Here is a 27,441-nt window from a genome sequence, read left to right on the forward strand (position 1 = left end):
CCCAGATGTGCAATTTAATTCTGTATCACCCTGTGTTTGAATTTATTGCCAGAAAATTCCGTAACGCGAGTTATATTGAAAGTTGTGTGTATGCGCCGTAGTACTCGTTGCGCTAGGAATTGTAGTTTTTTTAATATAACACGCGAACGCGGTGTCATAATAAGTTCAGATAAATTTTTAGATGCGCAATTTAATTCTGTATCACCCTGTGTTTGAATTTATTGCGAGAAAATTCCGTAACGCGAGTTATATTGAAAGTTGTGTGTATGCGCCGTAGTACTCGTTGCGCTAGGAATTGTAGTTTTTTTAATATAGCATGCGAACGCGGTGTCATAATAAGTTCAGAATAATTTCTCCAGATGCGCAATTTAATTCTGTATCATCCTGTGTTTGAATTTATTGCGAGAAAATTCCGTAACGCGAGTTATATTGACAGTTGTGTGTATGCGCCGTAGTACTCGTTGCGCTAGGAATTGTAGTTTTTTTTAATATAGCATGCGAACGCGGCGTCATAATAAGTACAGAATAATTTTACCAGATGCGCAATTTGATTCTGTCTCACCCTGTGTTTGAATTTATTGCGAGAAAATTCCCTAACGCGAGTTATATTGAAAGTTGTGTGTATTAAAATTTTATCTCTTAAATTTTCAATAATAAAAATAAGATTTTTAGAAAATTTTCCCTAATTTAAGAATTTTTAATCTGTTTTTTTCTATCGCGTTTAATTTTTGAACAAATTGAGAAAAATTAGAAGATTTTCCTTGTTGCTGTTATTTACTATTGCCGCGTTTAATGTACATTATTGATCAAAAGTGGTGATACTTTTCGTGTTTTGTATGCATACTTATGCAAGTTGTTTTAACTTATGTTTTTTACAGTATTCGCTGTACCATGGAGTCCGATGAGTTCTTCATTAACGTAAACGTTAACGCTACCCTTCTACGGTGCCCTAAATGGGTGTAACTTCTACCGCTATCTTCGTACGTTGCTTTAAATGGGAGTCTTTATGGATCCTGTAAGAATAATTAATTTAATTTATGTATATGTATATTTCATTTACATAAACATTTTCCAGTTGTTGAATGAAGCATTGGCTAATCCTGAGATGGACAACTTTATCAATAAGGACCAACTGGAGAGGTTCCGTGGTACTGGTGGAGTGCGTATTGAGGATGATGTTTTGTTTACTGAAGATGGATGTGTCAACTGGACTAAAATACCCAGAACGTATGTTATATTTTGGCAATTTATAATATTTAATATTTTACTATTCTGTTTTTCATTCTGTTTTATAGTGTCCAAGAAATTGAAGATTGGATTGCCGGTGTTGATGATGATTCCAAATACGATTGAATGAATTTACAACATTTTGAAGCTCATATTGATATCATTTTTATGTATTTTGTTAAAAGATATAAAAAGAGCATTATATAATAGCATATTATTATCCTGTTTTCATGCATGTTTCGTTAAAAATTGTGTATATATTGAGAAATTGAGTTTGTGATTCTACATGTTCCAATAAAATTGTTGTTTTATATTTTAAACTATAAATTTTTTTTCGTGTTATTTGTCCCCAACGGTGAACATAGCTCACAACATCGTTACTCCTTTAATTAATCCATGAATCCCTTAAACTTTAATGGAAATGCCACTGCTAGATATGAGAAATAGTTCAAAATCAATTTTATATTGTATCAATATTAATTTAAAAACGGTATCACTAGTGTCATCTATCCACGAGTAACTAAACTACGCCGCTATTCAAGATTGCTGGAGATTCAGCCTCCTGCACTTTCTGCGATCCTAATATTCAAAAGATTTTTGTTACCAATTTCAATGGATTTCTCGACAAAATTTGTCGAGAAATTTGCTGAAATGTTGCTGCTCATCTGTCTGTCGTATTAGGAACGCAGAAAGTGGACATAGGCAGTTAACGCCAAATTCCCACTTTTAATTTTCATCATAAAAAAGAGAAATCTTTTGCCTTTTTTATAACAAAATCTTTTCTTAAAAATTTTTTTGTGCCATTTTGATGATTTTTCAATAATGAGAGAATTTTTCAAGGATCAAGATTATGTAGTTCTTAATTTTCTAGCCCTCTTAGTTGTCGAGATCCTTCAGAATTTGAAAACTGAATTTGCTGAATAAAGATTTTTAAACATTAATGTATCCCGCCATTACTACTTACCGCCTCTTTTATTTACCTACCTCCTCACCCTTTCTGCGATCCGAATACCAAAACCTGAGTTTCGACTGTTTCGAGTCCAAATTTTGTGTCATTTTGCCTCTCAGAGTCGACAAAATAAAGATTGAATATTAGGATCGCAGAAAGTTGAGGAGGCTGATAAAGTTTTCGCGGCAACTAGTAATGTGCTGCCTCTGGTGGCGACGGACCGAAGCTCAAAACTTTCGGTTGTTGTAGTTTCTAATTGATAGATGGCACTAGCATGCACTTTTCAAAATAAATGGTTTAAGGAATCGTTAAATATGTGATCAGGTAGAAATAACAGAAATAATTATAATTAGAAAAACTTAAAAATATTCTTTATTAAAGAAAACACACAAGCATAAATTTTGGGAGTCAATTTGTGTAATAATCACAAAAGTTATTTAAGATAATGAAATTTAATACTAACAATCTGATGCAAGAATGGTCCTTCTACGATGTCAGACTCAGGTGCAAAATCCCTAAAACAAGCAAAAATTAGTCCTTCGAACATAAAAATGCAATTTTGGGGGTCAATTTGTACGATAATCATAAAAGTTATTTAGGAAAATGATAAAGGAATTAATTACTTACAATCTGATACCAGAATGGTCCTTCTACGATGTCAGACTCAGGTGCAAAATCCCTAAAACAAGCAAAAATTAGTCCTTCGAACATAAAAATGCAATTTTGGGGGTCAATTTGTACGATAATCATAAAAGTTATTTAGGAAAATGATAAAGGAATTAATTACTTACAATCTGATGCAAGAATGGTCCTTCTACGATGTCAGACTCAGGTGCAAAATCCCTAAAACAAGCAAAAATTAGTCCTTCGAACATAAAAATGCAATTTTGGGGTCAATTTGTACGATAATCATAAAAGTTATTTAGGAAAATGATAAAGGAATTAATTACTTACAATCTGATACCAGAATGGTCCTTCTACGATGTCAGACTCAGGTGCAAAATCCCTAAAACAAGCAAAAATTAGTCCTTCGAACATAAAAATGCAATTTTGGGGGTCAATTTGTACGATAATCATAAAAGTTATTTAGGAAAATGATAAAGGAATTAATTACTTACAATCTGATACCAGAATGGTCCTTCTACGATGTCAGACTCAGGTGCAAAATCCCTAAAACAAGCAAAAATTAGTCCTTCGAACATAAAAATGCAATTTTGGGGTCAATTTGTACGATAATCATAAAAGTTATTTAGGAAAATGATAAAGGAATTAAATACTTACAATCTGATACCAGAATGGTCCTTCTACGATGTCAGACTCAGGTGCAAAATCCCTAAAACAAGCAAAAATTAGTCCTTCGAACATAAAAATGCAATTTTGGGGGTCAATTTGTACGATAATCATAAAAGTTATTTAGGAAAATGATAATAATATAAAATAATTATATTTCCTACAGTAAAATGTCGAAAACGCGACTAAAAGTGCTAAAACTGACATTTTGCAATTTTTGCCCATTTATTCAATCGCGAATATCTCGTAAACTAAAAGAGATAATTAAGATCTGATCGCAGCATCTTAATCTACGGACCAATCTCTATCAGATAGAATAGTTAAAACCCAAATCTGAGAGATGAAATTTTAAGTCTTAAGAAAAAAATTGCCAAGGGGGGGTGCTTGATACTTTTTTTCGACGATTTTCAAAAATTCATATCTCTTAACTAAAAGAGATAGCTACCAACGAATTGTTGATTATGTAAGATTGGAAGATTCTCTATCAGATTAAAATATAAAATAATTATATTTCCTATAAAATGTCGAAAAACGCGACTGAAAGTGCTAAAACTGACATTTTGCAATTTTGCCCATTTTATTCAATCGCGAATATCTCGTAAACTAAAAGAGATAATTAAGATCTGATCGCAGCATCTTCATCTACGGACTATTCCTATAAGATAGGCTAGTTTAAACGGAAATCTGAGAGCTGAAATTTTAAGTCTTAAGAAAAAATTGCCAAGGGGTGCTTGATACTTTTTTTCGACGATTTTCAAAAATTCATATCTCTTAAACTAAAAGAGATAGCTACCAACGAATTGTTGATTATGTAAGATTGGAAGATTCTCTATCAGATAAAAATATAAAATAATTATATTTCCTACAGTAAAAGGTCGAAAAACGCGACTAAAAGTGCTAAAAACTGACATTTTGCAATTTTTGCCCATTTTATTCAATCGCGAATATCTCGTAAACTAAAAGAGATAATTAAGATCTGATCGCAGCATCTTAATCTACGGACCAATCTCTATCAGATAGGATAGTTAAAACCCAAATCTGAGAGATGAAATTTTAAGTCTTAAGAAAAAAATTGCCAAGGGGGGGTGCTTGATACTTTTTTCGACGATTTTCAAAAATTCATATCTCTTAACTAAAAGAGATAGCTACCAACGAATTGTTGATTATGAAAGATTGGAAGATTCTCTATCAGATTAAAATATAAAATAATTATATTTCCTACAGTAAAAGGTCGAAAAACGCGACTAAAAGTGCTAAAAGTGACATTTTGCAATTTTGCCCATTTTATTCAATCGCGAATATCTCGTAAACTAAAAGAGATAATTAAGATCTGATCGCAGCATCTTAATCTACGGACTATTCTCTATAAGATAGGATAGTTAAAACGGAAATCTGAGAGATGAAATTTTAAGTCTTAAGAAAAAATTGCCAAGGGGGGGTGCTTGATACTTTTTTTCGACGATTTTCAAAAATTCATATCTCTTAAACTAAAAGAGATAGCTACCAACGAATTGTTGATTATGAAAGATTGGAAAATTCTCTATCAGATAAAAATATAAAATAATTATATTTCCTACAGTAAAAGGTCGAAAAACGCGACTAAAAGTGCTAAAAAGTGACATTTTGCAATTTTTGCCCATTTTATTCAATCGCGAATATCTCGTAAACTAAAAGAGATAATTAAGATCTGATCGCAGCGTCTTAATCTACGGACTATTCTCTATAAGATAGGATAGTTTAAACGGAAATCTGAGAGATGAAATTTTAAGTCTTAAGAAAAAATTGCCAAGGGGGGGTGCTTGATACTTTTTTTCGACGATTTTCAATAATTAATATCTCTTAAATTAAAAGAGATAGCAACCAGAAAATGGTTGATTGTGAAAGATTGGAAAATTCTCTATCAGATAAAAATATAAAACAATTATAATTCCTACAGTAAAAGGTCGAAAAACGCCACTAAAAGTGCTAAAAAGTGACATTTTTCAATTTTTGCCCATTTTATTCAATCGCGAATATCTCGTAAACTAAAAGAGATAATTAAGATCTGATCGCAGCGTCTTAATCTACGGACTTTTCTCTATAAGATAGGCTAGTTTAAACGCAAATCTGAGAGATGAAATTTTAATTCTTAAGAAAAAATTGCCAAGGGGGGGTGCTTGATACTTTTTTTCGACGATTTTCAATAATTAATATCTCTTAAATTAAAAGAGATAGCAACCAGAAAATGGTTGATTGTGAAAGATTGGAAAATTCTCTATCAGATAAAAATATAAAATAATTATATTTCCTACAGTAAAAGGTCGAAAAACGCGACTAAAAGTGCTGAAAAGTGACATTTTTCAATTTTTGCGCATTTTATTCAATCGCGAATATCTCGTAAACTAAAAGAGATAATTAAGATCTGATCGCAGCGTCTTAATCTACGGACCAATCTCTATCAGATAGAATAGTTAAAACCGAAATCTGAGAGATGAAATTTTAAGTCTTAAGAAAAAATTGCCAAGGGGGGGTGCTTGATACTTTTTTTCGACGATTTTCAAAAATTCATATCTCTTAAACTAAAAGAGATAGCTACCAACGAATTGTTGATTATGAAAGATTGGAAGATTCTCTATCAGATAAAAATATAAAATAATTATATTTCCTACAGTAAAAGGTCGAAAAACGCGACTAAAAGTGCTAAAAACTGACATTTTGCAATTTTTGCCCATTTTATTCAATCGCGAATATCTCGTAAACTAAAAGAGATAATTAAGATCTGATCGCAGCATCTTAATCTACGGACCAATCTCTATCAGATAGAATAGTTAAAACCCAAATCTGAGAGATGAAATTTTAAGTCTTAAGAAAAAAATTGCCAAGGGGGGGTGCTTGATACTTTTTTTCGACGATTTTCAAAAATTCATATCTCTTAAACTAAAAGAGATAGCTACCAACGAATTGTTGATTATGTAAGATTGGAAGATTCTCTATCAGATAAAAATATAAAATAATTATATTTCCTACAGTAAAAGGTCGAAAAACGCGACTAAAAGTGCTAAAAACTGACATTTTGCAATTTTTGCCCATTTTATTCAATCGCGAATATCTCGTAAACTAAAAGAGATAATTAAGATCTGATCGCAGCATCTTAATCTACGGACCAATCTCTATCAGATAGGATAGTTAAAACCCAAATCTGAGAGATGAAATTTTAAGTCTTAAGAAAAAAATTGCCAAGGGGGGGTGCTTGATACTTTTTTTCGACGATTTTCAAAAATTCATATCTCTTAAACTAAAAGAGATAGCTACCAACGAATTGTTGATTATGAAAGATTGGAAAATTCTCTATCAGATCGAAATATAAAATAATTATATTTCCTACAGTAAAAAGCCGAAAATCGCGACTAAAAGTGCTAAAAAGTGACATTTTTCAATTTTTGCGCATTTTATTCAATCGCGAATATCTCGTAAACTAAAAGAGATAATTAAGATCTGATCGCAGCATCTTAATCTACGGACTATTGCCTATAAGATAGGCGTTAAAACGGAAATCTGAAAGATGGAATTTTAATTCTTGATAATTTTTATCGACGATTTTCGATAATTAATATCTTTCAAACCAAAAGAGGTAGCAACCAACAAATTGCTGATTATAAAAGACTGGATAAGTCTCTATCAGATGGAATTTTAAAATAATTTAATTTAATGGGGTAAAAGGTGTAAAAACGCGACTAAAAGTGCTAAAAAGTGACATTTTTCAATTTTTGACGATTTATTTCAATTGCGAATATCACGGAAACTAAAAGAGATAGAAAGGAACGAATCGCAGAGTTTATCCCAGTTGACCCCCTCACCATGCCCTGCAGGAAGGTAGTACGTGATAAATAGAAAACTTGTTTATAAACAACAAATGTAAATTTCAGCACATAATATAATTGAATTATTAACTTACCAGTGTACAGCTTATCGGACTGCCAGGCACAACGAGTGCTGTAACTAAACGAAATCATAAATTAAAACAAAAATCTTTCATACAATTGAATTATGTTATAATTAACAATCAACACAAAATAAACAACCTGCGTTGTTTAGTTAAAAAAATACTTACACGAGCCTGATGGATCGGCGATATATAAGCGATTAATTTTGTAACCGACACCAAACACAACGCCGAGTGAAGAATGTTATCAAATCCACTATCACGTGACTTGTAATATACATAACAAACGCTGTATACCCGAATATGCCGAGAACGCGCACGACAACTTGTGTTAACACAGCCCGCTGCCCGGCACGCGAAAGCAAGAGATGCGTAAAGACGATGCGCGTCGGTGGTACGCGACCTTGTGGGCGCCTTGCAAAACGACACACGGGGTTCTTATGCGTTGCATTTCGTTCGACGCTTGCGATAAGAAAGATGTTGTTTACACACAAATGTATCAGAATTGTATTCAAAACTATTCGCGTGCCCACGTTTGCCAATAGATATACAAATATAAGTCTATACTGCATAAGTCTATTTTATGTTTTTTAGTTCATGCTATTGCCATCTATGAATTATACAAATATAAGTCCTACAATTTACATTATTAAAATAAATAAATAATAACTGACAATATGTAAATTTTTTATCAAAAATTTTTTCACATTGCGTCAAATTATTGCAGAACAAAATATTATTAGAAACAAAACACATTGGATCTTTTGCAATAAAACTTTTAAATTTTCCATTTAATTTTTCTGTGGAAACATTTACACATTTAAGCAAATTGCCGGAAAACTAAGACTACTGGAGTGAAATTTTGCTTCTTCAGAAAAATGTTTACCGTTAAAATACTATTTTTTAAATTAATTTTCCAAGAACTTTCACATTTGGGTACACGCTAAATAAATTTTCTTTTTTTTCTTTCAGCAAATTAATACCGAAATAGAGAATAAACGAAACAAAAGTTAGCCTAACTCGTACAGTCAGAAAATATTTACGTTCCGACGGAATCTAGTTTTTGACTTAAGAATCCTAGTATTCGCGATAATCTTTCAAATGACAATATTTACCTGGTAGCATTTTAATCCACAAATATCTGCTGATGATGATGATGTTTTGCACAAATTATTTAATTATTGTTGTTAACAACTAATCACCGGTGGTCGTCCAACGGCAATGAACTCACAAACAAACTCGTAGACCAAACACGCAAAATTTAGAAATACACAGATTACACACGCGACAAATAATTAGTAAAATACCAAACACATCAATATATACAATAATTGTCTTCCATGACCGTACTTTATAAAATTTATATTAAAGAATAACACCAGTGGAAGGTGAGAAACGCGTGCCGGTCGTTATCGCACTATCGCGCCGATGGAACACAACAACAACATTCACTCGCTGGAGTATTTTTACTTAAACATTCATTGTCGCGCCATCTGAGGATACTTTTTATTACTTCAAGAGTATATAAAGTGTTTCGAAAAGGTGTGGTGCGCATGTGTGTCAGTGAGTGGTTACACACTTAAATGGTGGGGCGCCCGTGTCGGTGTGAATGTGTTTGCACCACACAGTTTAAACAAATAGCAAATTTATTTATAAACGCTAAATATTAAACGGATACGTCGCTATGTGTATTAATTTACAACAGTTTCACGAATGTTTGACTTTAAATTTTGCTTGATATTTTGATTGTGATTATCTTGTAAACTAAAAATGATAGAAAGAAACGGATGAAAAATGAGAATTGTGTTTTCTTTATAAAACAAGAATGATTATTTAAAAAATTTTATTATTAAGGGAGGAACACAATATATTCAATTATTTAAATGTGTTGTAAAATGGACAGTCAGTAAAATTATGTCACTTGCAGTCTGATAAATATATAGATAACTTAACAATTAAACTTGCAGTTAAGCAAGCAAGCAACAGATGTCGCGTCAGGTTTTAAAACCGACTTAAGTATGTTTTCAACGCGACGGCGACAGCGTCGACGCAACAGATAGTGACCCACTTTCGACTCATGCACATTCTTGCACGTGTGAATCAGAAGTGTGACGTCAAATGATGACATACAATCTCCGTACTCCATTCTGATGCCTATTACACGTTCGAGTTGACAGTTCCTCGCAAACTTATTTTCATCCAACCGCTATCAGTTACTTATAGCACAAATTAAATAACCAAAAACATCGGGCGATTGCTTCTAATGTTCAGAATAATCTCTTACTTAAGCAGATCGTATCGTTGGTTTTGGGTAAAATTTTCTCTTTTTTGGTGTGTAAATCCTGCAATAATAATTCAAATTTGAGCGTGTAGTACAGTGTTACATGCGCGGCAGGCGCGCGACTGCGCCGAGCGCCCGCCCGATCGCGCAAGAATCGTAAAAAAAGTGGCGTAGCGTTTTCACTTTCAAGCGAGCGGCAAAGGCGGGCGAGTGCGAACGCGTCGAGAGGCAAGAGCGTATAGTAAGTAAGTACGCGCGAAGCAACGTGCTGCGAGTTAGTGGTGCGCATGCCTCTCGCGCTGAGCACTACAAACGGCAGGAATAGCGTTTTAGAATCTCAGTATCCTAGTTAACTTGGGCAAGCGCACGGATCGTGTGGTACCCAAGTGGGCTGCGACTGTAAAATTCAAAACGCCCGACGACGGAAAAGAGCCGCGTGTCGCGACTTCTTCGCACTTTCGATTTTATTTATTGGCAAAACTCGCGACGCGACGCATCTTCGGCGCTAAACGCTAAACTTTGCGCGAAAAGTTTCAAAGTTTAGTATTTTTTAAATAAAGTTTATAAAGTTTACTCGGTGCATCACGAAAACTTTTTGCTTTTTGGATTTGATTGGACTTATTTATCTGTGACCAGTGCTTGGATTTTAATTTTTAAATAGTTTTCATAAAAGTTTTGTAAAACAGTGAAGATTTGACTCCGGAAAGGTTCTAATACGCATCTAATACGAAATTGGAAAGTGCGTGTGCGTGCGCCCGGACTTAATTAAAACATAGACTTTGTAATATTTTGGGAGTGAAAGTGGTAGAGTGAAAGTTGGAACCCATTGTTGAAAATTCAAATTCAGCGCGTGTTCGACACGCACTTTTGGACTAACTGAGGATCGCACCAGTACACCAGTACAAATAAAAAAATTTTGAATTGAAATTTTGAACGGGCGAGAATTTCCAATGCAAAGATGGACTCGCCACAGATGTATGACAATCAGCAGCATAATCAAGCGGCGCAGGCGATAAACAACAGCGAGGTGAAGAAGACGGTCATCATGAACAACAATAATCTGACAACGCTGAACAACAACACCGGCAACAAGCAGACCGCACAGCTGCTCAAGCAACACCAGCACCAGCAGCACTTCACCCATGGCGACCTCAACGACCTTAACAGCCCCGAGATCTCGATGGACTTGGCAAACCTCATCGACGACTCGCAGTTTAGCGATGGCCTGTTTAACGACATCCTGCAGAATCAGGGCAAGCACTTGCAGAACATCCCCAGACAGGTAATGACACATGTTCCAAACCAAAATTACCCTCGAACAACGCTGGCGTACATGCCGCAGCCGGTGCATAGCGGAGCCACATATTCTGGGGTCCAAAACTCGAATAGTGACTCGAACAGCTCCGCCGGCAGCGACGTGCCTAGTATTAAAGAGGAACCCATTGATCCACAGGAATTCCGCCGGCAGTGCAATAACATGCTGCCGAATAACTACCTGCAGGCCCCAGCTGGTTACCCGAACGCCAATGGCGGCTCCTTCACCACGCTCACGCCCAGCACCGTGCTGCACCACCAGCAGATGAACATGAGCGCCATGAAGACCAAGGCCGCCATGTTGAGCCACCATCATGTGGCGCGCAAGGGGATGAAGCCCTGCGACAAGAACAGCGATGAGTATCGGCGGCGGCGCGAGCGCAACAACATTGCTGTGCGCAAGAGCAGGGAGAAGGCGAAGGTGCGCACGCGAGAGACCGAGGAGAAGGTGAAGCTGCTGCTCAAAGAGAACGACCGCCTGCAGAAGCGCATTGAATTACTGATGGAGGAGCTGAATGTCCTGCGGAACCTCTTCTCGAACGTCGGCGTCCTCCCCGAGCACATTCATCGAGAAATCAATAAACATCTAGACGCCTTCCCCGTACAGCACAATATGTAAGACCAAAAACCCGAAAATTTCCTGTTTTTAAACGCTACACATCATTTTCTTTTTGTTTTTGCTCCACAGGGCTGAGGAGAGGCAAAGAATAATGGACATCGTGCATGACTACGGGCCGTAATCCACGACTTATCTCTCATTTGTCTCGCGTTTGTTTCACTTTTAACACATGTACGCAACGCGCATGCGCGAACACCGAAAGCTTTAATTCGCGACTTGTTGCTATCATCGACGTAGACTTCAAGTAGTAGACTTAAGGCATTCTTCATCCATGTGACGCCCCAAGAGGACGGATAGTTTCTTCTTTGTACATAGAAAAATATTCAGCTCACACTTCATACACGCGCGTAACGCTGGCTGCGGACCAGAACCACTCTGCGCTATTTGAAACAATTTAGATCTCCTTAAATAATAAAGTGTTCTTAAATGCAAATGAAACAATTTACAATACATAAACAAATATATAAAATATTTATTGAAGGAAAACAAATCAAACAAAGTTAACAATACTAAAAATGTTACAACAACAGCTGCAAGAAAACGAAATTTCAAAGAAAAGAAAAAAACAAGAAAAGTTGTTGAAAAGGCTTTGTTGTTGTTGTTGTTTTTGTTCTGTACGAATGCGATTGTTGTAATGTTATAAATATTTATTTTATAGTTTTGTGTTTAACGGGTATTAAAATACAATTTAATTAGAATTTATTCCGTTCGATACTTGTGATGATAATTAAATATATAAATATATATATAGAGAAATCGATGAAATATATACAGATGCTGAGATGATAAGAAATATTGTATTTATAAAATATATGAAATATATTTTTTAAAGTAATTTACGAGAGATGAGAGAATTACGCAAGTACGTAAAAACCTGAGTAAGCAAATTAAAACTTTAAACTATAAAAAATGAAAAACGAAAGGAACGCAACGCGTTTTTGTCTCTACTTTTTCGTTTCTTGTTCTAGGTTCTTGATCTAGGTATAACCGATCGACCGCGTTATATCTGAATCGTTGTTGTAATTTATATTTTCTTTATGTATAGTTCGATTGACTTTAAGAATAAATGTAATAGTTGTATATTAGTTTGTTAGATGTATTATATTTTATTAAGTTTCCCAAAGAGTAAACGTTTTGTAAAAAAATCAAAAAAATTTATTTTCACCCCAAAATTAAATCCAAAATAATCCAAAATATTTTTTTTACTGAAAATTTGTCTAATATTGCTCAGAAAAATATTAATTTTTGCAAAATATATAAAAATTTAGTCAAAAATTTAGTAAAATTTGTTAAAAATAAAATTTTCTGATTTTTTGTGAGTTTTGACGTTACTGTTGAGTTAAAAAAGCAAAAAACCTATTTTTCATTAAATCTAACCTCTAATAACAATATATACTTCAATTTAATGACGTCGGTATTGAGTTATTCTATCTAATTCTTGTTTTGTTAAATAAATAACTAAATTATAATGATTTTCAGTCACAGTTATTATTAATAATGAAATTTCCCATATGCAACTTCAAAAATTCGAAAAATTCGCTGCAGTGTACAAAAAACAACACAAGGTAAGTAGAAATTCTAGACATTTATTAATTATTATTTGTTGTTATGCATACATGTGAAAAATCCAACCTTACAGTCCTTAAAAAGTAAAAACACGATCCCCAACACATATTCTATCAAAATTATTTTTAGCTTATAGGTTTTAAAATAGAAGTAAGTGATAAAACGCCCTGTATATCGCGATAGAGTAATGGTATCAACCCGGCTAGACAGGCACGAATATTGCGCATCGATAACGCCAATTTGCGAAAACGAACGATTCGTAATAAGTGCAAATACCGGCGGCACGTTGATGCACCGTAGGTGTGTGCGTTCGTCAGGTTGATAAGCGCAGCCACTTGTTTACGTTTTAATTGAAAAACACACCTTGCGATTTAAGCGTACGTACTGATAGCGTCGCTAATAGATAAGCACCTACTCGTATCTTATACTTTTTCACCCGGTAAGAAATACTTTGTAAGGATTATCTGTGAAATAATGCAAAGAATTTTATTTTTTTTACATTTTTAAATTTTCCATGTCTAGTTAATAAATAAATGTTATAATTTTTATATAATCAAATCATCTTGATTCATCCTCGTAATAAAATTATGCGAATAGAAAGCCTGTCGTAATTTGGCAGCATTTTTTGCACGAGCGGTTTTTTTTGTTATTACTATTTCGACCAGACAGCACGTTAGACTTCGACATTACAAACCTACTTAGCAGCGAGTTAGAATAACAACAAACGCCGAGGTGGTTCTGCTTGTTTATATTTTTTATTAGATAGTTATTTATTTTGGATCGGACAAGATTGCTAATGCAAATTATAAGTCTATTAGCCAGACTATAAAAAAAGACATTCATACGACCAACAAAATAGCTACATCATCATGAATTCATAAAAATTCAAAAACAAATTATGCATAAGAATTAATTTTGATTTTTATTCTAAATTAAATCGTTCATATTTCAATATTTCAAATTTTTTTTTGTAAATTTAGCAAATATTGCCTAGAAAAATATCATTTTTGTAATAAAACAGATAACGCACAAATTGTTAGTTAAATTGATTAAAAATAAAGATTTAGTTCAGTTTTTAAGAACAATTAAAATTTTTATTGAAATCTAAATTTTTAATCCGTTTACTTGTCTTAAACTGGACGAAAATTGATTAATTAATATGTGTTAACGTAAGAAATGTCCCAAAAAGTAATCGTTTTGTTAAAAAATCAAAACTGTTTGTTTTTACCCATAACTTTAATATTACAAGGCATTTTTCCTGAAAATTTATTTAATATTTTTCAAAAAAATAAAACACTTTTGCAAAAATTGTGAATTAAATTGCTAAAACAGAAAATTTTTACAAAAAATTTCTAATCATTTTATTTTACGGCGCCAATTGATGAATCAACCGGTGTTATCAATGTCTTTATCAAATCGTTGGTAGGTTAGCAATATCCGGTTCATTCATAAAATTACAAAATTTCGTTTTTTGATTGATTTTCGCGTGTTTGAAGTGAATTTCTGCGGCGGATGATGATGTAAAGCGCAAACAAAAATAAAATCGCCGCCGGCTCCTGGAGATATGCATTAAGGTGGGCAAAAGTGTCGCGGCTAGTCCGGAAATAACCAGAGCACAACAAATTCAGGGTACGGTTCCGTACACACAAGATACTCCAATGTCAAGCGGCGTCCTTCGCGCTATTAATACCGAGCGTCGCTCCCAACACGTACGTGTTTTTTGCCCACCGCATTGAATAATTGCATAGGAGATTAAACTGCAAATGCAAATTCAACAACCCTCTTTAATTGTGTCTGTTATAAAATGTTTAGCATACCTAGATAGAAAACAATAGAAGCAGATTTGTGCATAAATTATTTATTTATAAGGTGTATAAATAATATCTTCATGAATAAATATTTTATATAATTTTATAATTTATGAATTTAGACAAATTGTTTTTGTTTTGTTGCAGGATTTGTGTTTATGAACCTGGATGCGTTTTAAGTTCAGGATTATTTCGATTTTGAGATATCCTGCGGTTTATTTGGCAGTGCGTTGTATAAAAGGATGAGACTTGATTTGGCAACACTTCAACGTCGAATGCAACTGTTATTTATACTTTGAAAACCGTCGCATTAGACACTGCGCTTTTTAATCATAAATTTTGGCGCGTTAATAAAACTTTATTTAAATTATTATAAGTACATTTCGTTAATGCAAGTACAAATAAATTTATCTTTACGCATATTGAGGAAAAAATCGAATTTTGTACAGAAAAATAATTATTTTAAGGAAATTTTATGGTAAATTTAATCATAATTACTTATTTCCATTTTTGAATCATATTTTTATACAATTGTGATAAAATTTATATTTTTTGTCCGAAAACATTAAAAAATATATAAATAAATTTATGTCTTATTGTATTGCTAAGTGCAAAAAATGCGAACTGATTATGCAAGTTTGGTAGCCGCTGCGTAACAATAAAAGTGTTCAAAAAGTGTTCCAAAACAAGTGCGTAGCGCGGATGTTATGCGGTGTGGCGCATGTAACGCCTCGAATTTCTTGCGCAGATTTTGCGCCGGGTCTAAATACGCCAAAAAGAACAGTAGCACAACAATAAATTTGATGAGAAAGTAAGTGTTCTATTATGAAAATAAAAACGCGCCGTTTCCGCATCCTCCAGTTTTAAACAAACATTATTAGCAAACATTGCAAACTGCAAACATTATTCATAATGAATAAGACATAACAATAACTCTTCAGGTAGTTATTTTATTGTCTTTTATAATTTTGTGTAATTTTATTCTAATTTTACATTTTTATTTGCTTATGGTGGAGGCGCCCCGTAATTTTATTAGCAAATATTTTTTTCTGAATAATTTTTTACTCTGAGTACTTCAGTACAATAAAAATAAAGTATTTTATATAAATTTATTCTAATTTTTAAAATAAATAAAATGTGGTGGAGGCGCGCTGTTTTTTTATGGTTTACTGAATAGTTTTTCACTCTGGAGACCTCAATAGGTGAAAGAAGTTGTTGTTGGCGATTTGTGTATTCGCGCTCCTTCGAAAAGTGAAAATAATAGAAAATACGGGTCTTATATAACGCGAGCGGCATGGATCTGCTCGTATGTGTGCCAAGGTAAGTTGGCAAGTAGGAGCTTGTGTGCGCTTTGTGTTCTCCTTCTTCGATTCGCGCGCCTCCAGCCGACCGACTCCGCAGAACTGGATGATTAACTCTTCGCGTTACATAACCACCAGCTAAGCACTATTATGAGAATATCGTCAGGCATTGAAATTACATGATATTAACATAGAAATGAGGAATATTAGTAAAAGTTTCCTAAAAATTACAAAAATCAGTCCGATGGTCACAAATTTAAGTCTTTCAAGAAGATTTTGGGGGAAATTTTGTTTTGGTAACTGGAAATTTTAAGTAATATACAAGGAATTGATCGAAATATTTATTTACTGAATGTTTTAGTTTGATGATTCAGAAAATTTCTGTAAACAATTACAAAACAACTATTTCTTTGTTGAAATCTATGGAAAATTTTAAATTTCTTAAAAGAAGCTATTGTTTGATGATGGATAAGTCTCAACTTGTTCAGAATTTAAGCACTTGTACAAAACTTCTAGAAATTATTTTTGCTAAGTCTCGATTTAGTCATTTTGTCATTTTATCAATTTATTTTTTCACCTGTGATGTCACATGCAATACTTTTTGTGAATGAAATTTGTGACATTTGGAAATAACTAACTTCACTCGCTAGTGCCACTTATGAAACAATTTATCTATGAAACTTTAGCGAGTAAGATTGATACGTAATATTATCTGGAAAAAATGTGGAGATAAATCGCGCCAGTCGATTCGCGGCGGTCTTAAAAAGTGTCCATTACAGATTACCAACAAGTTGAATTGCGTGTGCACGAGTGTTTTTGTTTTTTGTTTATTTGAAGAACACGCGCGTAGCGCGCTCAAGTCATTGAAACGAATTTTGCATGCGCATTTAAACAAACTGCACAACTAACTTTCAAAAGTCTTCTGCACAAAGCAAAAAATATTTCAATATTTTACAATCTGTGCTGTAGGTCGAAGTAAATCTGCTTATAATACATAATAAAAATTAATAATAAGATAATTTATAATTTTTATAAAATTTATACATTTTATTATTAAAAAACTTCTCAAAATGCATGAAATCATATTTAATTTAACCAAAAATAAGGTTTTCATTAATTAAAACGAGTAATGTTAAAAATAGTATTTTTAAAATGATTGTTTTGTACATTTCTGTTAATCTATTTACTCATATTTGTTAAATAATAAATAATAATTAATTTGTCAACAAATTTACAATAATTTACTAAACATGTTTAGAATTATTAATTCAATCGATTAGATTATCATCCACTTGAATGCACCTACAAGTAAGTGCATTATAACGGTTTATAATTAACACTCCATCAATTAATTACAAAACTCTTTAATTTTTATACCGCATATCATGAAATAGTGATTATAATTATTGACACTGATAACAGGTACACGTAGATTTACCGCAACGATTGTCGTAACATTCGTAAATTGGACAAAATCGACTCCCGCTTGCAATTCGAGCATAATTCGAGCAGTAATGCGTGTGCATATTGAAAATAAATGTGCACTGTGTTTGACCTATATATCAGCCGACTTCCTGCATCTAGTAGAAGGCTAAATGATGAAGTTTACTAGGCTCGCCTGTGTTCATTATCTCGCCAACAAAGATTAGTTTGTTTATACGCACAAAACAATATAATTTATTACTGAATCAAGCAACAAATATTTCAAAAACTTACAACAAACAAATTTAACTTGAATTTTAAAAACAAAAACTTAAAAAATTAGTATATCAATGAAATTACGCATTAAAAATCAAAAAAGAAAATAGATCCCAATATTAATCTCCCGCACAGCACCACACAGCATCACACAACTGCAACACACACGGGAGAGAGTTTTTACCTTGCATTACCTTGACGGTTGTTGACCTTTTTTTGTAAATCGCGCGTGTGTGCGCCGGGCTTGCACCTGCATGTGTGCGTGATATAAAAGTATAATGCATCTGTTTGAAATGGAACCTCAGCGCGTATCAGAGAGCTAAAAATTCCACAACGTCCATTATGTCAGCTCTAACAACAACAAAAAATTTATAATATGATAAATAACCAAACATTTAAACTCACACACAACTATTTTAAAACATATTCCAAATAAAATCTCATCTATCGAATAATTCGTAAGTGCGTCGAATTTATTTCAGAATTCAAAATTCATCCACGCTTATCACCGCGGCAAACTATATAAAAGTACCACACACACATACACGAAAACGAAGAGATAAGTAGATGAATGTGTGCGAGATCAAGAGTTCAAGAATAAACAGACACGAAACGGAGTAAGTGCGTGTGTCAAACGAACAAACACTCTGACAGCACACGCCTTATCATTTTTTCTCTAGTTGTGTTGACACGATGCGTAATTCGAGCAATTTACAGCCACGAATCCGAAATCGTAATGCGTAAATTTTCAGTTCAGATCGATAATATAATCGATGTGTTTGCACACGTTGTGCGTGAAAACTTGTGCATTGAATGTTTGCACGTGTTTCGAATGCCGGAAGTCAAGGACCCAGCATGTTGATAAACCGATAAAACGATGAAAATATGGAGAATCATTGAAATTCGTCTTGTTTTTGAGCGTATAAAGTGGTCTGACTATAAAACTATATTTTTTCTGATGATGATACGAATTTGTTTATAACATATTTTCAATTGAATCGGGCGTTTGAAGGCAGCGTTAAACTTTTGACCCTCGCATGACGTCTTTTTGTGCGCCACACGAGAAACGTCATCGATACGGCGTACAATCAGTGACTTATTTTGCGTTTTCTGACTTATTTTCGTTGTTAATTGTTGTGTTGTTTTATTTTCGCCTGTGCGCACGCTATCAGCCTGTTTGTTATCTGTTATCGATACTTTCAATTAATAATAAATGCACATAATTTATTGTATTTTTTTATGGCGTATTTCCGTTTTTTTTTCAGCGAAAATAAAAGAAAAAGAGCGCGCGAGTAGGGCTGCGATGTAATTTGCCTTGGCGCAAGATTAAAATAAGAATGTTCACTAAAAATAAGATAAAAAAAAAACGACTCGACGACACGTGGATAACCTAGAATCTAGTGAAAGTGGCCCAGCGTTGCCCCCACCAGCGGCGGCCGGCCGCCGGCCACCGAAAAACTGAGACGAACTTCCAAACTCCGGGCGGCACCACTCTAGGAGTCGAGCTGGTGCACAGCGTAGATGCGAACGGGCGCATAGTTTCGGCCGCAGAGTCCATTGCTCCGCCATGGGATATAGGAAAACTCGTTTTTTTTAATCTGTCGGCTTGCGGCTTTTTGGACGCGCCGTTTTTTAAACAAAAACCAGGCGATCTTGATCTTGTTTTGTCATCTTTTATATATGCGTATTGTGCATTGTCATCTAGAAATGCCAAAAGAAATTATTTTCTAGAAAATATAATAAAAAAACGTAGAATAAGTATAAGTAGTTTGCGCATGCGCATCATGTGGACGTAAAGTGTACTTAAGTATAATGCCAGTTATTATTTACATAAGTTAAAATTGTAGTCTGTAATACTTTGACAGTTTTATAGTAGCGCCCTCTGTCAGCAGTGAGCGCTTACATTTGAAAAAGTCTTTTGCGCATGCGCACCATGCTATAGTAAAGTTTATTTAAGTTTGATGTATTTGTCATTGTATAAATGTTTTAAAACAGTATTGTGTAATACTTTGGCAGTAATATTATAGCGCCATCTGTGAGCCATGAGCGTTTACATTAGAAACTGTAAAAATTGACGTAATAATTTAGGACTTGCGTACTACAAATTAATAATTTGTAGTAGTATATTTTGCAAACTGTGCTTATCAAATAATATACTACTATTACTATTATTAGAGCACTTAATAATTAATTTATATAATTGACGTTGGAACACAAATATTCTCAAAACAACTGCCTACGTAAAAAGTATTATCCGCATTATTTAATTTTTGAAATTCCTGATTGTTATCATTTGAAATTTCTAACTACTCAACGTCAAAATTATAAAATGTTCTATCAGCGCATTAAATATGACGTTTTTATAATAATGACGTCAAAAAATTAATAAACAACCTAATTTATCACACGAAATAATCTACACTCAGTCATAATTATAATAACTGATTCATATCAATATTAATTACGTTCTAAATTTCATTAATAAACTCGTTCATTGATTTCTTTACAATATTTTATGTTTAGCCGCCATTTTAGTAGCGCACAATGACTATCATTTAGAAAACCAGTTTTGGAAAAAAAAGTGTTATCATTGATAATTCTTAACCACAAAATAGTAAAATATTTCCTCAACGTATTAAACATTTTATAATTATTACATCAAAAAATTAATAAACAATCTAATTTATCACACGAAATAATCTACTTTCAGTTATTATTATAATAACTGATTAGTATCAGTATTAATTACGTTCTGAATTTCATTAATAAATTCATTCATTGATTCCTATGCTATACTTCCTTTTCCTCCGCCATTTTAATAGCGCACAGATGCAGTTTATAGATGATCTATACTACTACAAAATCTGTTTTGGACATAATGGCAAATGAAAATCGGATGAAACATAAATATTGTACACTTTCTAGATGTAACCGAAACCAGGTCATCAAACGAAAGTGAAAACACACATTCTCGCGCCCGAACATCAGCGAGCGAAACAAACCGCACGACGCGATGCATATTTATGCGCGGCGCGCATGTAAAATTCATGCATTTTGAGGCTAGATAATGCCCATCGGGAAAATATTCAGCGGCTACCACACACACACACATAATACAACACCTGATACCCGAGGTGAAAACGTGTTCGGATTAGAAATCACCAAGTACGTAAATTTATTAATCATTAAAGTAGAACTAATTTTCGTATCGTCTTAGTTTGTTATCTTATCTTGAAATTAATCAAATTTGATTTTATGTGAGTTAGAATCCTAGAAAATAAAATATTATGAGTGTATTAAATTACGTTTTGTTAAAGTGTAAGAAATAAGTTAAGTTAAGTATTTTGCGCATGCCCAACAAGTTGTAACGCACATTTAAGTATAGTATAGTATAGTTCATGGTAAATTTACTACTGTATACATAATTGTACACACAGTGGTTTTATATAGTAGCGCCATCTGTGAGCTAGAAGCGGTGACATTTCAAACAAAAAAACACTTAAATACTAGATATTGCAATTTTTTTTGTAGTTTTTCTTCTTCTACTTTTTGAAAAAAGTGATTTAACTTCAAAGTTTACTTAAGTGAGTTTAAACCATTCACTTTAAACACTTGATATTGTAATTCTTTAATATTTTGATATGTTTTATGAAATACCTATGCGAATGTGTAACTTTTTTTAGTTTTAACGTGGTTTTTGTTTTTGTGCGTTTTGTAATAATGATGGATGCTAAAATTTACATGAATTAGAATCGTTTACATAACGCTCGGCATAAGTAGAGCATGCGCCGGCAGTCTAGCGTGGATGAACGCGCCGCGCGGCGCTTTTTATTCCGCGAACAATGCCGTGACGTGAGTAAAGACAGGAAAAGTGAAGTCGCCGTCGCCGTCTTCGGCGGCTTGAATTTTTGCTATTACCCGAAAAAACAACGGGCATTAAATAATGACCGAAATTACATGCGTTTTAATGTAGGTACTGTAATCGATTATGTCATGTTGTACTACTGCTCTTTGATGGCATAATTAGCTACCTCATTTTTTAACCAACGCTGTTTTATAAGAATAATTATAAGTAAGCTTAAATTAAGTATGTATTGCAATAGTATGTTTTGTGTTTGGGTAAAACTTTTGCAGTTTATGAATATGAATTCAAAAAATGAGAAAAAGTGCACGAACGGTGTTTTCATCAAATAAAGTATTTTGCGCATGCGCATCGTATTGCAGTAAAGTATACTTAGGTATAATGCATCTGTCCCTGTACGGGCATATAAGTTAAAACAATTTCTGCGCTCGTAGGATGCAGAAATATTAATTTCAAATAAAAGTTTAAAATAAAACATTGATTTGTTTTCTTCTTCTCAGTAAAAAAAGTTTTAAAAGTGTTTGTTTTAAGAAAATTAGACGAAAATAAATGATTTTCTACTGTCACTAGCATCGCTGACATAACCTCATAATTCTAACTTAATACAAAATTCACCCTCGGCGCATAGGTGGCGAGAGTTCTTCAAAATTCAAAGTTTAACTTCTTACTTCACGATGACAATGAATTTCTTACATATTTTTGGTGTTTTTATTACCCGAATAATAATTTCTTTCTTTCGTGTGGATAATATAACGTAATCGAAAGTATAACGCCTCCTTTATTAATAAATGTCGATCAGTTCGGCGCGCTAGACGCCGAACAGTCACGGTTCGCAAACCATCTAGTCTTCAAAGACGGCGTTTTTTTCAAATTCGGCCCCCGAGAATAGTCATAATACTTTTACTCCAGTTACCGGCGCGGCGACTCGGAAAACACTACATACACATGAACAATCCCCGTTGGCGTTCGGTTCAATAAGGACAAACGCGCGACGCGAAGATTGTTTTCTCGGCGCGCAGCGCTCGCCGGGCACACTTGGCAAATGAAGTGTGAAGCTAAAGCTGGACATATTCTTTGCTCTGGTAGCTTACTCGCCGAAGAAGTTACGTAACTGCTTAGCAGTCGAGACTGGAGTCTTTGGTGCTATTAACGTGTGCGCTTTTTCCTTTCCAAGGCTACGCGAATGCATGGAGATAATATTTGATTATGTTTCCAGTACAAAAACATTACAAAAAAAGTAAATTAGTAGCTAAACATAGTAGAAAGCTTATGTAACTGTTTATAAATTTAACCAGGTGGAAAATTACAAAGGTTTTATTCTAATAAAATGTTGTTAACGTTCAAAAAACATATTTTGCGCATTTATTGCATATTTTAAGGTTTACAGGGTTGGCAGCGTTGCCAAAACATTAAAAGAGGTAAACATGAAGTAGGCAACCCATTATACATCAAATAACATGAATAGTCTTTAGAAAATATAATAAATAACAATTTTAATCGATTTGCAAACAAAACAACTGAAATTATTATGTTTTTTCTAATTTTTACTAATTTCTAATAGATTTACAGGGTTGACAGTGTTGCCAACTCATTAAAATGCGTTAATAGTTAATTGGCAACCCACTATACATTAAAAAAGAAGTAAATAAGTAGTAAAACATAAAAAAACTTATGTAACTCTTTAAAAATTTTGCCAGGTGGAAAATTACAAAAGTTTTATAGGAAGAAAATGTCGTTAATGTTAAAAATATATATTTACCTGTTTATTTCATATTTCTAATGAATTTTCAGTGTTGGCAGTGTAGCCAAATCAATAAAATGCATAAACAAGTAGTATGCAACCCAATAAACACCATAATTTAACATAACACGAATAATTCCTTTGAAAATCAAGTAAAATAAGCTTTTAACCAAGTAGGAAACAAAACAAAGTTACTTAGATGCTAGAGACTCGAGTGTAAACAATGAATAAAAGCAAATTAGTAGAATTAGCAAGATAATCGCACAGGTTAATATATCTAAACGACGTGCTAAAAATAGTCGAAAACAAACGCGGCGAGCGCGGATTCTCCGCCTCGTCAAAACAAAGTCTAACTTTCAAAATGACATGGACTTTATGCTAGACACTTTTTTACACAATGTGCGCGCAATACAGTAGTTGCGCGCCGGCACGCCACGTAAACCGCTCTATCTCTCGGTGTTGTCGGCGGCGAGGCAGGCGGCAGGACCTCGCGCAAACCTGCGCTCGTTAGGATAGGGCAGTTTCGCAGTTTTGCAGGTTTAAGTCGCGCGCGCGCGCGCACACGCGTGCTAATAAATTTATTTGGCTGCTGACCAATCGATTACGTCACGCGAGATTCGCACATCCCTGCGCATAAACACACAGGTTTTTTCTAACGGATGCACAATAAATTATATTACTTAGTCGAGACTAGCGTCTGTCTACCGGTTCGGAAAAAATCTGTGTGCGAAAAAGTGAAAATTTCTTTCTCGCAGGTGGATTTTTGCGCGCGCGTTATATTTCAGACAGACGGAATAATTTTTAGCGATTAATTTTTTTTATTTTCGTCATTTTTACGATAAAGGTATAAACCGCCAGACGATAAAGCTTTATCCTTGACATTCACGTATCTATGGAAGGTTATTTCGCGTGTGTTTAAAACCGTGCACAATGTAAACACAAAACACGCCACGAGACTTCATTTCCAACACAAAAAAAGTCTATCTCAAATTAAAATTTATATGACTCGCCGCAGCGTGTTTTAATTATGTACCGTTTCATCTAGTTTTATTTGCGTTTGTCGCGAAATCGTAAAAGTTCCAAAAAAAAATCACTGCACTGGCAAAAACATCAAAACGAATTTTAAGTTTGCAATATATGTATGAATGAGAGTTTAGAAACATGAGATAGCATTGGAATTCGATAATAATTATTTCGCAATCGGTTCATTCATAAAATTTTGTTGAAGAATGTGTGCAGCGACTGAAAATACGCCGTGCGTGTGCCAAAAATCCACTTGCCTCAAAACCTGAAAAAGCCAAATTTGGATTTTTCGATAAATCGCAAGAAAATGGAACAAACAAAGCGATTAATTATTTAATTATATAAGAATATTTAATTTTGAAGATTAAATTATAATTCAGTAGGAAAATAGAAAGTTATTTAAATTTATTACCTTTTATGCTCCGCCCACGAAGTATACTGCGCATGCGCAGCTGGGTAAGTACATAGGACTCACTGGGAATGAAATGTTAAATATTTATTTAGGCATTTGGAGTCTGGACGCTTAGTAATTTACAGCAAAATATTTATTATTTGACTCATTAATGTCACAGACACTTTGCTCAGGACTAAAATTAATCCATAAATTGAATTAATCTGAAATTAATCCTTTTGGAGTGGATTAATGAGTAATTAATTATTTTTTTGTAATAAAATATGATTATAATTGTTTTACGATGATATAAAATTGTATTTTGTGTGTTTAGTGCGTAATGTGAGGGTTTTAGACACGGAAAATTAAAGAAATATAAAATGTGAGTGAATTTTCAGGTTATTTAAGGATTACATTAGGAAAAACAAGTTTTTAAAGAGTTTGAAAAGTTTATTTATGTTTTAGTGCATAAAATACAATTTTACACACGGAAAATAACAATTTCTTGGTAAATTTTAAGATAAAGTTACTTTAAACATTAAAATATGTGTTAAAGTTAAATATTTGATAATATAAATGTAATTTTTAATGAGATATTATTGTTTTAAGCACTAGTGGCTAAAATGACACTTTTAGTCACGGTAAGTAAATTTTATTGAAGAAGTTTTTAGGTTATGTCACTTAAAATGGTATAATATTACATTTTTAGTGAGAAAATTAAATTTTACGCACTAGTGTGTAAAACCACAGCTTTAAACACCCAAATACCACTTTTCCTTAAAAAAATTACTTTTATTTTGATAAAACGACTTCAATTGATATTCAAACATGCCTCAAATGTGTTCTTGATTCTTGACTGAACATACACGCACATTTAACCTGCTTGCCTACATTTCTGGTTATATAAGCATATCACATTCGCGACGCGAATCATCGACACGGTTTCGCGTCGCGATAATAAAATTCCACCAAACTCACAGCGCGATGTCGTCTGCCGTATGCCGTAGATTTATAGCTTCATCAATTAGATTTTAACGATACGCCGACATTCAGCGTTTGCTATTCCATACCTCATCATCGACAACGCCAACGTACCATAGAACTGTGGAAGAAGTAGAAGTAGGTATGTAGCATAATAGACTATGGTGTATCTGTGTTGCCGAGTGCGCTGGCCGTACTTTCGATTTTCGCACACATTTAATGATGTCTAGCCTAACCTACTTATACACTTATTTTTTACTACAACTTTCCCTTTCTGTTTGCGCGCAACAAGCAACAGCGGCGCGCGCTTGCGTTGCTTGCTCACTTTCGATGGAGATGCAGAGAACTTAAGCCGGTTGAGACTTCAACTTTGATTTAGATTTGGACTTAAACTTTAGCCACTAGGAAATTAGTGAGTTAAGTAATGTTTGTAATCGTTTTAGTCGTGTTATTAAATCATTGATTTAATAATTTTAATGTCGCGATGCTGAAAGTTATTAGGACACGCCATTTAGCTTAATATTATAAATGATTTATTATAATTTATTTTTTTAAATCTGTTGGATTATGCTCGAAAAATAAATTTTTTTAACAAAAAATAAAATATTGTTCCATTTCTTACAATTTTTTCAAATAATGTTTAATTTTTCAATTTTTTATGTTTTTTTCTATCGTCTTTACATTTGTGCAAAAAATAAATTATGCCTATGCTGTGACTGTGAATAAATTCACGCTAATTTAAAGAAAAAAGTGCAATTAATTACTTCCACTTGAATAAAATGCAAATTTTTCACTATTGACAATTCGCACGATCAACATACGCGGAATTTCATCGCCACACAATTTGTCATAGTGTCGCACAATTGTATAATAACGCCGAGATGCATTGTGGATGCAAAGGTGAATACACCGCCGCGCTGGGTGATTGAACGATAGCGCAGAAAAACCGATTGTTTGCGCTGAAAGGTGAAGAAAGAATCCGCGCACGTTATTTGCTCGCGTTATTTTTTTCCCGCTGCGCAAATATTGATCGATTGAGATTGGCTTGCATCTTGTTGCAACTTGATAATGATAATATTATTGTGCAATTTATTCTCTTATCCAGCTGCAACAAAAAAAAAACATAACATAACATCTTATTATAACACATTAGATAATATAATTCATTATCTTTTGATATTGATATTGACGTAGTTTTAATTTTGCAACTTTTGCAATTTGTGCAAAAATTAATTGTTATGCATTCGCAGGAGCACGCCGCGTAACATTCACGCGGTTGTTACTCGTTACATTTTCGTGTAACGCCGTTTATCCTAACATTGGTGCGTGCACGTGTATTTCTTTTGTTGTTTACGCTCTGATAACTTGTATCATGCAATAATCTATCAGGTATGGATTAGTAACCCATTAAAATAATTATATTTTGTTTTATTTTAATTATTTTATAAAAAACTGTTGTTTTTTAGGT

The 27,441-nt window shown here is 33.6% G+C and overlaps 1 protein-coding gene and 2 long non-coding RNA genes across 6 annotated transcripts; 2 read left to right on the plus strand and 1 right to left on the minus strand.

Moving 5' to 3' along the window:
• Window positions 1-853: 853 nt before the first annotated feature.
• LOC135798505 (uncharacterized) lies at window positions 854-1,554 on the plus strand. The gene is made up of 3 exons (XR_010549718.1): window positions 854-1,015; window positions 1,076-1,227; window positions 1,296-1,554. It is a non-coding gene; the product is annotated as an uncharacterized lncRNA (long non-coding RNA).
• Window positions 1,555-2,532: 978 nt separating this feature from the next.
• Window positions 2,533-3,594, minus strand: LOC135798506 (uncharacterized). Of its 3 annotated transcripts, none has more exons than XR_010549720.1 (6): window positions 3,458-3,594; window positions 3,295-3,346; window positions 3,131-3,182; window positions 2,968-3,019; window positions 2,804-2,855; window positions 2,533-2,691 (listed from the first exon to the last, which is right to left on the minus strand). It is a non-coding gene; the product is annotated as an uncharacterized lncRNA (long non-coding RNA). The 3 variants fall into 3 exon arrangements; XR_010549721.1 differs by having other exon boundaries at window positions 3,295-3,368; XR_010549719.1 differs by lacking the exon at window positions 3,295-3,346.
• A 6,280-nt stretch (window positions 3,595-9,874) lies between these two features.
• On the plus strand, window positions 9,875-12,687 carry LOC135798866 (CCAAT/enhancer-binding protein-like). Of its 2 annotated transcripts, XM_065311835.1 has the most exons (3): window positions 9,877-10,951; window positions 11,123-11,598; window positions 11,672-12,687. In XM_065311835.1, exons 1-3 carry the CDS (start codon window positions 10,628-10,630, stop codon window positions 11,721-11,723), a joined length of 852 nt encoding a protein of 283 aa, XP_065167907.1. In that variant the 5' UTR covers window positions 9,877-10,627; the 3' UTR covers window positions 11,724-12,687. The 2 variants fall into 2 exon arrangements, with proteins under 2 accessions (XP_065167906.1, XP_065167907.1); XM_065311834.1 differs by having other exon boundaries at window positions 9,875-11,598.
• The last annotated feature ends 14,754 nt before the right edge of the window (window positions 12,688-27,441 follow it).

The sequence above is a fragment of the Atheta coriaria genome, unplaced genomic scaffold, assembly GCF_025399875.1.
Source record: "Atheta coriaria isolate IRGN ID8LTWV9N9 unplaced genomic scaffold, Caltech_Dcor_3.1 hic_scaffold_9_pilon, whole genome shotgun sequence".
In the NCBI taxonomy this organism is placed as follows: domain Eukaryota; kingdom Metazoa; phylum Arthropoda; class Insecta; order Coleoptera; family Staphylinidae; genus Dalotia; species Dalotia coriaria.